This window comes from Chelmon rostratus, chromosome 6, assembly GCF_017976325.1.
Source record: "Chelmon rostratus isolate fCheRos1 chromosome 6, fCheRos1.pri, whole genome shotgun sequence".
NCBI classification, from domain to species: Eukaryota; Metazoa; Chordata; class Actinopteri; order Chaetodontiformes; family Chaetodontidae; genus Chelmon; species Chelmon rostratus.
In genome coordinates this window covers 5910451-5925165 of record NC_055663.1, presented here as the reverse complement: position 1 = coordinate 5925165, position 14715 = coordinate 5910451, and the positions used below count along the sequence as shown (strand labels likewise).

Below are 14715 nucleotides of genomic sequence, written 5' to 3'. Positions count from 1 at the left end.
AGCCACTTATTCATTTGCTGTTTATGTGTATTCTTATTGTATATTTTTTTTACGCTGAGCTGTTATGTTGCAATTAGCTCACTAGCATAGCATGACATTAACATTCACAAGCTAACAATCTTGCACAGCTGACCTAATTACTATCATAGTGTTTTTGTTAGCAATGGTGAAGCCCAAAGTTATTCATATTATAGCATTAAGTTGCCTTTGAGTTAAATGGCGATACAGTATATAGTATATAAAGTCATGTAAATTGCAACCCTCTCTGCACTGGCTGTAACAGCTCATTTCTGTTGCTACGCATTGTTAAATCATTTGCATTCCTTATCGGACACCAGCTGAAATCTTGTACTTATTTCTCATCCACTTGTAATGGAAAGAGAAGAGGACTGTAATTTGCATGGGTTCATTAAACAACCCCTTGTAGCGGACACTGTCTCATTGAGCTCTTAGCAGGCATACTGTTGTTGTTGCAAGTCAGCATCTGGGACAATTTCTACTCTCGAAGTCACTCTTCAAAACACAGAACAGTACGATCATTCGTTTAAAGTCACGTTTCTGGCATCCCTGTGAATGTAGGTCACCCTTCTTCTAGCTCGGTTTTTAGTTTTAAACAGCTCCTGGGGGAAATATCTGGCTCTTTAGCAGCTAAATGCTCACTCGCTGGTAACATTTTGGGGAGTACGCTTATTTTATTTATTTTTTTTTATTATTCATGAGTTAGATGAGAAGAAGGACACCACTCTCAAATCTGTAAGGAGCTGGTGCCAGTCAAGCTTGCTTATCATTCAGACTGGAAGCAGTGGGAAACAACTGGCCTATTAAAGCTGTTGTACCTTATTTCTCTAATCAGCATGTTTTGGACTCCAACTCCATACTCAATGTTATCCTCTATTTCTTGAATCAAAAGTGAATCAGCTTATTTCCCAAAACGTCCTTTTCTCGTGCTCATTGAGTTGGATGCTGTTGAAAGCAAACAAGTGAGTAATGTTTCGCTGTGATGACACCATGTGCAGTCTAAACATCTTTCAAGGTAACCTGACGTGAAGCTGGGGTGGTGTGGGTAAAATAATCAAGATGATCCACCAAGTCAGGCTCTCGGTGCATTGTTGAACTTGACCTGTCACGTCTCCTCAGAGGTGGAGCGGTAATTTTCCAGATCCAGCCTGCACACCGGCACAGTGCTGACGCGCTGCTGGCAGCAGCCGACTCCATTTGGAGGCAGCCGGTGAAAGTCAGCAGAGACGTTCCCCCCACTGACGCTGTTTCCTACGCCTGTAAAAGTCACATTGACTAACAGGAGCACTGCCGCCTCATGGACTGTGTGAGCTCAGGTACATGACAGTGCATAAGAACAGCTTGTGTGTGTGACAGAGAAAGAGACGGAGTGTGTGACAGTGTTTAGGAGTGTAAACTCAGCAGAGCTGTCCTGCTCTATTTCCTCTGCTTCTCTTTTCACCCTATAATAATCAATAGCGGGCTCTGGGCTCAGTTGGCATGGCGACAATAGATAGATCAACCCTACATTACAGACGAGGCCTGTCGCCAGCCTGCAGGGACTGCCAACTCGAACGCATTTCATTCGCCTCTCTTATTCTCTTTACTCACTCCTATCTTGTGTCATTAGCTGTGTGTGCGCGCTCCCTTCAAAGCAGAGAGGCTGCTATTTGCATCCTACATGCATACCTTCATACTTTTCTCACTTTTCTCTGTGAAGCTGAGTTGTGAGGCATCTGTGTGACTCTGTGTAAATACTATGCAGCCCAGCGTAGGTGCTGTGTTTGTGTTGTGAGGCTGCCTGCTTCATTTATATGAATATTTCAGCTCCACAGTGGGCTGCACCCCTACACGCTGTATGCAGATGAATTATGTAACAGAAAGGCGCGTGGCATGGAACAGCCATTTCCACTACATCAATCTCACAGCGCTTTCGTCAGTTTGAGGTGTGCTTAAAGTGAAGGACTGAGAGAGTGAAGCTGAAGGTAGAGAGAGAGAGTGTGAAAGTCTTAATGAGGTGTGTGTGTGGTTGTTGGGTGGGGGGGTTGGGGGGGGGGGGGGGCACTCCTTTATTTTACTGCTTTTCACAGATATCTCCCTGTTCAGTGATCATCATTATCACTGAGAGGAGGAGAAACTTTTTCCTCCTAAACACACACACACACACACACACATGCACACACACACATCCATGACAGAAAATACCAGCACCCAAATGCCATCGTTAAGTTTTTATTTGTCAGCAGCAACATTTGCATAAAAATAAGTTGTTCTAAGTCAGTAGAGACACAGTAGGTTTATCTTGTGAGTTACATTCTGACCTGAGACATTTACGATTCAACTGAGCGTACAAAATATAGTATTGTTCAGTCTAATAAATGCGAGCGTGTGGAAGACTAGCCAGACAACAACAGAAGACTAACGAGGAAACAAAATGTTAAATTAGGAGCTGTGCTTGCACAGGAAAGTAGCAAACGTGGTATTACATCTTAAATTGAATTAACTGTGTATGTAAATCACTAGTTTCCCTGTCATCAGGCTTAGCAACTCCAGATATTACAGTTCAGTGATGCTTCATTCAGCATGGAGTTCCCCTTTAAGATTTCCATTAGCATCTTGATCTTGAGCCTGATGGTCTGAGAGGTGGACTGCTGATCTAGGATTCCCAGCTCTAATTAATGAGACGGTCAGGAGAACCTGGCAGGAGGTTATAGATCAGTGCAGAGAAGATTGAAAACTTCAGGCCCAGCTTTCATTATTATAGTCCTCACTGATATTACAGTGTTGTGGTCTCTTGGTGTACAAGTAAAACTCATCCAAATGCAATCCACTGCAGAAAAACCTTCATACATCACAACTGACTGACCAGATAAGCCTTTGACTCCAGGTATTTCTTTCAGATTATATTGTGCTTTTATAGTGATTCATTAGTTTGGTATAAATATAAATCCACAGATCTACAAGATCACTAAAACTCTCCATTGTTCTGAAACAGATTCAGCTAAAACCAACAAGGACTGAATTGCAATTTTGTCATACATTTTTAATCAATAAATATAATTTCGCTAAAATAAGTGGAATGTTAATCGACATACTTTGATTTATAGCTAAAATAAGTCTTTATTGTACAACGTTAATAACTAGCAATAGCAAAATAAATTAAAGTAGCTTCCAGGTTGATTGTACATTCTCTCTGTTAGGAACTATTATTCCGTGGATTCACTTCTAATTCCCAGCCAGAGAAGTACCGAGCTGTTCCCACCAGCTGTTCCCCTGCACCAGCATGTCAGTGCTAACGGGTAAGTGCACAGTGCCCTCTGAATACATCTCAAGTCTGCAGATGATGCATTCATAGGTGGTAGTTGTATACATAGCTCTCACTAAAGGCACCTGACATGTAGCATATACAGTACTCATGTAACCCATGTAAATAATGGAGGGTCTCACTCTAATTGACAGGTTGTCAGTGACGGCATGTGAATGTTAATGACAGACATTTAGTCATTTATAGATGAGGTAAAGACGATGTTTTGTTGAGTCTCCATCAACAAGAACAGGATGCTACTCAGTGATCATAACTACTAGCCATGACACAGTCATTCCAGTACATCTAAAGGCTTCATGTGTCCACCTTTAGTAGTCATTATTAGTTAGTAGTCAGAACCATAAACTGGCCATAAAATGGTCAAATATTAATATTATTATGCTGAGTTCAGCCATCTGAGAGGGGCTATTTTTTTGTATGCTGCCACTTGGACCCTAACAGGTAGTAAAGGGAAGCATAAACAACCTCAAAGCACTGATGCAGGATGGAAATACACACCAGTGGGGGATGTACAATAGCCTCCACAGTATTCCTATTACATTTATTGATCCATGATCTGGGATATATGAGAACGTGGCCATTTTAAATTAGGGAGTAGTACACTGTAATCTGTTTTACCATGCCATAATACCACAACAAAAGCAAATATGTCACCTACAGAATATAGAGAGACCCATGAGTTGTCATTTTAGGGCTATTGTAGTACCCTACTAATCATCATTATGTGACAGAAAGGACTGAACAATGCTAAGCCAAAAACTGTTAAAGCAAATACAGCCAATCCTTGGCTTCTATTAAACTCTCTGATTAATGGCTAACTGGCTAGTTGTTTCTCTTTCAATTTATAGATACTTCTACACCTTTGAAGAGTAAATTTAGTAAGCTGTCAGAAATAATGTATATACTGTAATAGCACTGAGTAGCAAACTAGACACATACAAGTGCCGTCGACATTTCCAGCTCTTACAAGTGTCTTCAAGTGGCCCTCTACCCGAAACACCTCACTCATACCCCCAATTACACACATTTGCCATTACCACACTCAAATAATAACTTGTCCACACCAACTTGACTGGCTCACCACCCGCACACACTTTTCTGTCAGCAGATTTCAGGTGAAGATGTTAGATCTTGGTGATGAGGTGGCTGACGAGCTTTTGGAGGTCCTGGGTTCGGTGCTGGGTGGTCCTTAGCACCTCCTCGTGGTTTGCCTTCTCGTTGCTGTCATAATCTGTCACAACCTTGTTGGTGATGAGGGACAGACCCAAGACACGCAAGCCGCAGTGACGAGCCACCACCACCTCTGGCACTGTGCTCATACCTACAGGGGGAAGAAGTAGCCATGATTGTTTTCAATTCAGCTGTTCTGCTTACTGCTGTAAGTGCACCGTATCTGAACTACACCAGCAGCACACACAATAAGAACATCCAGGACTCGGTGAGTGTGTGTGTGTGTGGGAAAGAGAAAGAGTGTATCGTAAATGCATATGCTGGTTATACACTGGAGTGTATTTGTGTGTGTCAAACGCCTTACATTGATAAACACAGGCCAAGTATGCACCAAACTCCTGAGCAGCTAACTTACTAACAGATGTACCTGGTGACATAAACATGCTGTGCTCATTTGGCCTTTTCCAGACATTTCCAGAAAATCTGACAAGATCTCTTGGCCGTTTTGCCTGCGCAGCCGCTAACTTGAGCATACATTCACTGTCAAGTCACGTAAGGCACCAGGTTTCAACATCACATCACAAGATTAAAAATAACACCTGAGTAATACCAGTCAAGCTTTATCCTGCACTGCCTAACTAATCTCCTGAAACCTGCTCTGAAGTTATTGAGGATGAATCCTGCTGGATGATTGAATACTGAGCCTAAAACGACCTACATCTGTGTTTTTAGCCTATAGCCGATTTGTTTATATTCTGGCATATATTCACCATTCTATTGGCTACAAAATGCTGTTTGTATCTGTTCAGACTGCATTATTTTTTATCCAAATAATGTATTAATGTTGACTTAAACATCCATAGTAAACATTTCCTGTTGTAGATGCACTGTAGAGATGCTCCACATCAATATCCCTTTAAGTGAGGGTGAGGGAGCCGTACTAACCCACAGCGTCAGCCCCCAACGTCTGCAAGACTCTGCACTCTGCAATGGTCTCGTATGTCGGCCCTGCCAGCATGCAGTAAACCCCTTCCTGCAGGAAGCTGTCGCAGCCCTGCTCCTCTGCTGTTTGCTTGGCCAGAACCCTCAAGTCACGATCATACGCGTCCGACATGCAAGGGAAGCGCACTCCAAACCTGGAGAGACAATAAATGAAAGGGATGTAGCAATAGTCTGTAAGACACAGATGTTGCCATTGCACAAGTTGCACTTTCATTGTCCTCCCTTGGTGTTTGTACTGTACCTCTCATCATTGCGCCCACACAGCGGGTTCTGCCCCGCAAAGCCTGGCATGTTGATGTGATCCTTAATGAGCATGATGTCTCCCACGTCATAGCGGCCGTTGAGTCCCCCCGCTGCGTTTGTCACAATCAGAGTTTCCACGCCCAGCAGGAAAAAGACTCGCACCGGGTAGGTGACCTGGAGTACATCAGTGACAAACATTCTGTTCTTCAGACACAGATACTGTCTATTGCTTTGATTTATATCAGGGTTTGACAAATAGGAGTCACAAGATTGGGGTCATCTGGGAACAACAGAGCAGGAAACATCGCACAAGAAGCCAGTATAGGACAGCTTCTGCACACACTGATGCCAATAGACTATAGGATTTCTATTACTGTTGGTCCTTGTGGAACTGTGCATGTCTGAAACTGGAATGATTCTGAGCAACACAGACATTCACATGTAGAGAAACACAAAAATAAAGTTAAAAAAAGCCTTCACTGAAGAAACAGGTAGTCATGCACAGGATGTCAAACAAATCTGGGCAGGGAGCAATTCAAGAGCTATTGCACAAAGCTTAGTCAAAAAACATCAGAACAAATACTAAAAAGAATGCTGGAAAGCAATGACCGCACGAGGATCAATAAACACAATCTGGCAGAAGAACAGGGGAATCAGGGGAGTTTGTGTGTGTGTGTGTGTGTGTGTGTGTATATATATGTATATATATATGTGTGTGTGTGTGTGTGTCTTTGTTTGTACTGTTTATGTATATATACAGGGCTGGCTGATGCCAAAACCAGGGCCAGGTGAGTAATTAGGAGCAGGTGTGGATAATATAGGAGGCAGGAAATACACAAGGGCAGGAACTGAAACAACAGGACATGTTAGACTTTCAAAATAAAACAGGAAACACAATATGCTCAGATGAGCAGGATGTTGCAGAAACAGTTGGGGTTCTGCACAAACCTTTATAGAGCCACTGACGACCCGTAAATAACTGTTGTTACTTCTCACTGCAGTCACATTTGGAAATTGCTGTTTCTATGTCACATTTCTCTACAGCTTGAATTGCCTGCAACAGCATTTTGCTAGTTAGTGCAGAAATGTTTTCTGACACTGTGGTTTCCTGATAAGGTCAGAGCTGTCATTTTGGAAAATTGGCCTGTTTGATGTGAGTTTTGCTATAACGGTGGAATATGTTGTGAGTTGTCTTGTGACTTGTTAGGGGTGAAATGAAAGCAGAGCAAGCTGCATATGTAACAACAGAACTGTCAGTAGTTCAACTGTGCATGATGGGTTGACTTTGTAGAATTATTGGCCAAAAGTTTTCCAAAGTGTTCCTGATCAGTAATTTCATGTAGTAACATGCTTTATCCAATCATGTGTTCACAAAGTGGTGAGCCTCGCTCCATCCTTGCTTGTGAACAACTGAGCCTTTCCATGAAGCTCCTTTTCCATCATTATACTATCACCTCCTGCTGATGAGGTAAAACAATAAATATATTGTCTTTATACTGTTCTCAATGGAGTCTTTGTCAAAAAGGATATTCTATTTTATTTATGTTTTACACAGAGTCCAACATTTTTTGGAATCAGGGTTGTAAATGCTAACATCAGCATGCTAAGATGCTCACAATGACAATGCTAACATGTAAATGTTTAGCTTTCAGGATATAGCTAATTAGTGCATGTTAGCATACTAACATTAGCTAATTAGCACTACCCACACAGTACAGATAAGGCTGTCGGTTTTATCATTAGTTTTTTCAGGCATTTGGTCACAATTTGGACAAAATTGGACAAATTAACAATGTTAGTTGTGGGCTGACTGACCAACCATCAGACGTACATTGTCCACATAGCCACAGCTCTACTGTAAGCAATAAAAACTTATTCTCATCTCATCTGGCCTTCTGGTCAGTTCAGGATTTTAAGACATTAGCTACTAGAAGCATTTCACAGAATACATCACTGTCTCAAGGCCTAACTGGATGCAGGAGGGTCATAATCCATCTGGCTTTCCACTGCTGTATGTATAAACTGATTCAGTGGGGTGATATGGATATGGAGATGGCACATCACAGCTGGTAATAAAATAAATAAAACCAGGATACCAGGCCTCCACAGGCCAAAGGCCAGTTCCGTATCTACATTAGGACACAGTGTATGGTTTTCTCACTGCCATCTGCAGCTGATCATTCAACACACATGGTAAATTGTTCACGAAGTTGTGAGCTGTACTGTGGTCTATCAATGTATAATCAGAAGGAGACTAAAGACAACAAGTTCACGCAGCTTGATACTGCAAAACTACAAAAACATAAAAAAGGATGAGGTAAAAGCTAAAGTGCCCCTGAGAGCAGTTTTCTCTGGGTGTGCAACTTTATGAAAGAAAGCCCAATTTGAAGTTAAAGTTGTTACATTTTGAAAACAAAACTAATCACTTTGACAGGAAGTGTGGTGTAAGTACTAGTTATGAACGTATCTACTAATTATCAGTGAGCCAATGTTCCAAATTGAATGTATTCCGTGTATTGTAAAGAGCCTCCCTCCGTGACAGGAATAACTAAGCAACTGTTAAAGATTAGGCCTATGCCTACAGAAGCTGTGAATGTTTTTCTCAAAGTTATGGACAAAGTCACAGTTTAAACTGCCAGCTTTAGTCCAGTTATCCTGTATCGTATATCATTTGCATCAGCAGGGTTTCGAAATGCAGAAGCAAGTTGGCTTGCGACAGAAAATGAGACAGAAGGCTTCTCACTAGGCAACTTAAAGATGCAACAAATGGAGATGTCTGCCTCTCTGCACCATCCAGTGTTCACATGGTAATCATTTAAATTCCATTTGAATTCATTTCTTTCTTTCTTTCTTTATGACTGAATAGCAAAGTAGATAAGTCCCACAAACAAAAATGTAATCCCTAGATCGAACGCATTGTAGTGTTTTCAGACATGCCAGCAGCACGGCCTTATGGACGGAAATGCTGGTCGGTTGGTCCACCACTTTGGTCTACACTGAAATATCTCAACTACTATGGATGGATTGCCATGAAAATCCAACAAAGATCTTAAGCTTTGGTGATCCCTGACTTGTCCTTTAATGGCAACAGCAGATCAAATTTTTCACATATCCTGTGAAATATCTCAATATCTTCTACATGGACTGGCACCGACTTTGTACAGACATTCATGGTTCCCGGATGACAGATTGTACTGACTTTTCCTCTAGCACCACCAGGTTGACATTTTGAGTGTTTGAGTGAACTTCACAACAACTATTAGATGGATTGCCATGAAATGTGATACACACATGCATGTCACTGCTTAACTTTTCCTCTGGCACGGTCATCAGGTAAACATTTTTCTGTTTAATTAGCAAATCTTAGCATGCTAGCATGCTAACCTAAGGTGGTGAACCTGAAACATCAGCCTTTTGACATTTTCACTGTGAACATATTAGCATGCTGACCTTAGCATCTAGCTGCAGAGGTACAGCTTCACACGACCAACAATATGGTTGTAGACTCTCAGTTTTTTGTTTTTTTATTGAATACATTATTACAAATCCAGCTAACCCCAAAAGTTATTAATAGCTCACACTGTCCTTGCTTACCGTGTGGATGTCGTAGCCCTCGTAGAAGTGGAATCTCCCCTGCATGCAGACACACTCACGGCCCTGCAGCTTCCCGAACACCAGCTGGCCAGCATGGCCTGGCACTGCACGGCACACATACAGTATGAGCTGCTAGCATGCCTATGTTCAGTTTGCAATTATTTATAATACATTTTAAATAAAAAAACTATTTGTCAGGGAGAGCCTACCAGTGCTGATGGGAAAGTGTGGAATATCCTTGTACGGGAACACAGCCTTGTCACTCAGCAGGTCAGCCAGACTGCCAAGGCCTGAACCACAGATGATGGCCACTTTAGGACGCTGCTCTGTGTGGGCAAGCAGCCAGTCTGCTGTCTCCTTATACTCTTCATAACTGTATATGAATGCAATCAAAAAAAAATCGGATAATGATAAATCAGTTGTGTATCTCTATGATAATTATCACCATAACCATCATCATCATCATCATTATCACCACGGAATAAACACAAATTGTAATCAACATCAGTCTCATGTTTAGAATTAAGAGTCATCACTGTCTGAGGAGAGCAAGCAGGAATATTAACTAAGTCACATCTATTGTGAAGGAAACTTACAGCACTGTCTCTTTTGACAATAGTATGAGTGAGAAAAACACTGTGACTATGAATGAACGTATAGATTTACTCTAGACTTTACTTTAGATTTACTCTTACAGAAGCTCTTCATATCTTCAGAACACACGGGGGGGTGGTGGCAAACAGCAAATGGAGGTGCAAATAAGAACAATATGAACAGAAAAACAATACACTGAAAGTCAAAGTAAAACTAAAAACAATATATCGCATTGAGAAAAGTCAGGGAAGGCTATGTTCCTGTAAACAAAACAGACAGACACGTTCATGAATGCTGATTCTGTTCAGCTTGTTGCTTTTTTTAAACTCGAGACAATGCCTAAAACACTGCCGGCAAGATGATTCAGTTAAGCTCAGCTTAGGCTTTTGCACTACTTCAGTGTGTAGACAGAGAGATGAGTCTACATAAGGTTAACAAAACCAGTCTTTTATATTGTATATATTCAACCACAGTAAGTCTTTGTCATGATGGAAACTCAACTTTCTGAAACTCGGGGCAAGCTGTTGCACAATGTCAGTATAATGTTCAATATTGTGTAACAGCTATGTTAAATACTAGTAAGATATCAGCTGGAGGGCAAAACACTCCGAAATGCAGGAGTAAAAGCACATAGAAAGGAACAATGTGTAAAAAAAAGGACTAAATAATACATTGTGCAACAGAGTTGTGGGTTTCAATTTGGCCATTTTAGGTGTAACAGCTCAATTATTGCTCTGGGATGCCAAGTTGATTGGAAATGCCTCGAGGTACAACATTATACAGAGTCTGAAACGGTCCGTAATTCAGGTCATAAATCTGATTGTAAAACCATAACCTTGTTAATGTTCCGCCTATGTGTCAAGCTTTGTTATTAAAACACAATGACACTTCAGGCTGCAGCCTTGAGCAGACCAATCTGCAGCAGGACAGCGCCTGACGATTCTGAGCCTCATTTTACAGCTGCATATGAGATGACAGCTACATGAGACTAGCTCAGGGGTTCAATCTTCCCACATTTCCCCTTGTTTATCTAATTCAAGGTCAAGAAGGAGCTGAAATCTTTAATTATAGTAGGTATTTCAAACACCCAACAAGCAATCCACATATTGGGTACAGACAACAGTGACACAGTTGTTGTATGGCTGTCATTACAGGCCTGTCAGATGCAGAAGTTGCCCTTCACGTAATTCTTCAGGTGGTAATGGCAGCGTTACACACAAACACACAATCACACTCACACTCAGGCAGACACACAGGTGACTGCTGGAACTTCTGCTGTTCTGTTGGTGTGTAATTCACAAACCGAGGAACATCTTCATTTAATCAGTGATTCATAAACCCAAGAAACTGAAGCATGGAGACATCAGCAGAGGCGTACAATGTGTAACCCAGCCATAAAAAGAAGATCTCTTATCAAAAACATGATGACATTTCCTGTGTATGTAATTGCGCTGTCATGTTTTATATCAGCTTTGGAGACTATTATAAACAAGAAGGACGGTAAAGGGGAAAACTAAATGTTGTGTGTCTCACTGCTGAATTTACTAACGTCTAACTAGACTGACCAAACTAACTTATGGCTGCACCTTCAACATAATCTTAGCCCCATATATGACTTTTCAAATCTACAAGATTTAGTCTACAATACCATCTTTTTATTTCTGGATGAATGACAGCTGGTCAGTATATGATCCTGCTTTGTAATAACTGTTTCAGCTACACAAATCTGATACTAAGTGCTGAGGCTAACTTGGCTATAGCTTCCATCTGTGTTGCCACTTTAAGATTCAAGATTCAATTCAAGATTCAAGAGTCTTTATTGTCATTGAGCATGTCAATGAAATTTTCATTGCAACCCCCATGTTAGGAACAGATAGTAAGAAAGATAAGAAGATTAGAAAGAATAAAATTAAGATATACTGTGTCAAAGCATCCAGAAGAGAAGTAAAAGTGGAAACGAGTAAAAACAAACAAACAAAAACCTAAACACGGGAGCTACGAGCCGCTGCGTCTGCACGCGCCGCCATCTTTAAGGCCAATCACATCAACCGCAAATTACTGATGCTAAGTACAATTCATCAATAAATAAATGATAACCAAAGTGATACATTTCACCAAAACAGGTCATAGAACATAATGCAATTAATTAAACTAATGCTTGAGATGTTTTTCAAGTGTTATTTAGGAATTTTGTTCTTGTAGTGAAAATCATTTGATTCAGTTTGAACAAGAGTGAAACTTTTTTCAAGTGAATGAAAAAAATACTAGAATACTTAAATATTCAAATTCACTCTGTGCATACACCACAACCCCTAAAATCGTCACACCTTCCATTCAACAGGCATCAGGCCAAAGTTATAATCATATTAAGAATATGACTATTTGAGATTGTATTTCTAAACCATGCATCAAGTCCTGTTATGTAACAGCCAAGTGAGAGATTGAAGTGAGAGCCGTGAGCGAGCTCGTGGGCTCTCCCCTGTCTGGCTCCCGCGGACCGGCCAGCTGCGCGCGGAGCTGTCCGTGGTGCTGCCAGAACTTTGCATTCAGGCAGCGGCGCGCGGGGAGCGGAGATGAACAGCTTCCAGGCTGCTCGCCAGCCTCCAGACCAGTCTGACCAGCCTGTGCAGTCGCTGAGCTGCGAGGCTCTCGGCCAACTAGAAACACAAGACCGGCCCGTTCACAGAGCAGACAAAGGCGTTGCTAATGAAAGGAATTCGACGCATTTGTGTTCAGAGAAAGCAGACTTCATGGCTGCGACATAGTATAATAACATAATGGTACCACCTGTTACATATGCGATTGCGTCAGAGGTGTCATCGTGGGAGAAAAGCCCCCATAGGCTGCTATTAAAATAAAGCGCTCACGTGACTGTTCCCTTGGCTTCTCTAAACGAATCAAATAGATACACAGTCTATGCCAGGATGCGTCTTGCAAACTTCGCTGATTACACTGGCGTAATGCTTTGCACACCACTGGATATCCCTTAATATCATTATGCTACAGGGTAGCCTTGACAACTCACTTCGTCGCGGTCCACCAACATCCAGCGGTCTTACCTGCACTGACTGGAAGGGGAGGACGCTGTGTCCATGTCTGATGACGAGCGGGAGCAAGCTACTGATAACAAGTTGTTCGTGTCGTTTTTGACAGACGCTTCCCGTGCTGAGTTCACGATAGTAGATCGGCTGATGGAGATTCTGCTGCGGCTGAGTGGCGGAGATCATGCTGCGCTCTGGCGTCACGACGTACAGGGCGAGTGGGCGTGGCTTACGCTGACCGCCGGTCCCTTTGAAATAGACTAAATCCAATTTTCTACCAGGCTGGGCAGCTCACTGATCCGTTCACTATGAGAGACGGGGCTGGGAAAAAAGTGAGAAACAATGCGAGGGCAACAGAGGGAAAGAGAATCCGAAAGATGAGGAAAATTATAAGATCAGCCACAGCTTTCTGATGCACGTTAACCAATAAAAAGCAAAATGACCTGATGCTACAAGTTACTGAGTTTGGTGAAACACCTCAAATCCAGGAATTTCTGCATGTTATGTGCCTGAACTGAAACATGTTGTACAAACAGTTTCTCTCCCTCTCCTTCTCTCACTCACACACTCACACACACACACACACACACACACACACACACACACACAAAAGCTGCACAACAATTCAAAGAGCTGACTCATGGGTTAGAAGGAGAGCATGAAAGTGATAGCGAAAGCACAAAAACGGTACCAAGAGGCAACAGCTGTAACTACATTAGACCATAAACCTAGAAGTCAGGTGAACTGTCAACCAACATAGTAAAATGACCCCTGATCAAATAAACTCTCAAAATGTCTAATATAACAACAGATGTAGTCCATACTGTAGTAAAACTATAATTTTACTTCAACTAGCTGATTAACAGACTTAATGATTTGAATCATTGAAGTGAATGAGTATATCCAAGGCTGGAGGGCAGGTCATGTCCTCATTGCTTTTTCTTGGGATTTAGAAATTTTAACACAGTTAGGGAGTTTACATTCTACCATGAAAAACAAACACGTAGTGGGTTTTTTACTGTATAAGCTAATGCCAGTGTTTTTAGACTCAAAACATTAAAATCCAAATAGTTCTAAGTCAACAAAGATTGAAAACAGAATAAAGAATTTTGTTGCTTACAATGTGTAGAAAGCTTTGAAAGAGCATTTTGACCTTAATGTGAGCAACTGATAATGTACTGCAGAAGAAGACAATCTCAGTTAAGGGGTTATGGGAAAAGCATTTGATCGGGATCAAAGTGTGTCTACTTGCGGGGAAAGAAAAAGATAAGTAACTTCTGTAAGATATCAGTCCGTGTTTGTCATGAACACAGTCAGTCAAGAGGGAGAGTTAAGTGGATTTGTAAAGTTGTGGATTAAATTTGAAATTCCTGCCCTGTCATCATGCTCATTGGGCTTTCAAATCCCTTGTAGTTCCTCTTGTCCTTATAATGACCCTCTTGAACACACACACACACACACACACACACACACACACACACACACAAAGTGTTCAGTTGGTGTTGATTCTGTGTGTGTGCATGCCTGCTTATGTGTGTGTGTGTGTGAGAGAGAGAGAGAGAGTCAGAGCGGATGTCACATATGCACAAATATTATGAATTTTGTTTTTTTGTTTATCATTTATATTGCGGGCTATTATAGAGACACTATTTCATCAACTTTGACCATGGATTGCCCAGAGGTGTTAAAGTAGCAGACAGTAACTGATTGTTCACGTTCACCTCACTAAATGTTGGAGCTTTCAAAGTC

General features: G+C 41.5%; 1 protein-coding gene across 1 annotated transcript; it reads right to left on the bottom strand.

Moving 5' to 3' along the window:
- Window positions 1-2216: 2216 nt before the first annotated feature.
- Window positions 2217-13133, bottom strand: pnp6 (purine nucleoside phosphorylase 6). The gene is made up of 6 exons (XM_041938909.1): window positions 12985-13133; window positions 9541-9704; window positions 9332-9435; window positions 5736-5911; window positions 5438-5628; window positions 2217-4643 (listed from the first exon to the last, which is right to left on the bottom strand). Exons 1-6 carry the CDS (start codon window positions 13017-13019, stop codon window positions 4447-4449), a joined length of 867 nt encoding a protein of 288 aa, XP_041794843.1. The 5' UTR covers window positions 13020-13133; the 3' UTR covers window positions 2217-4446.
- Window positions 13134-14715: the final 1582 nt, after the last annotated feature.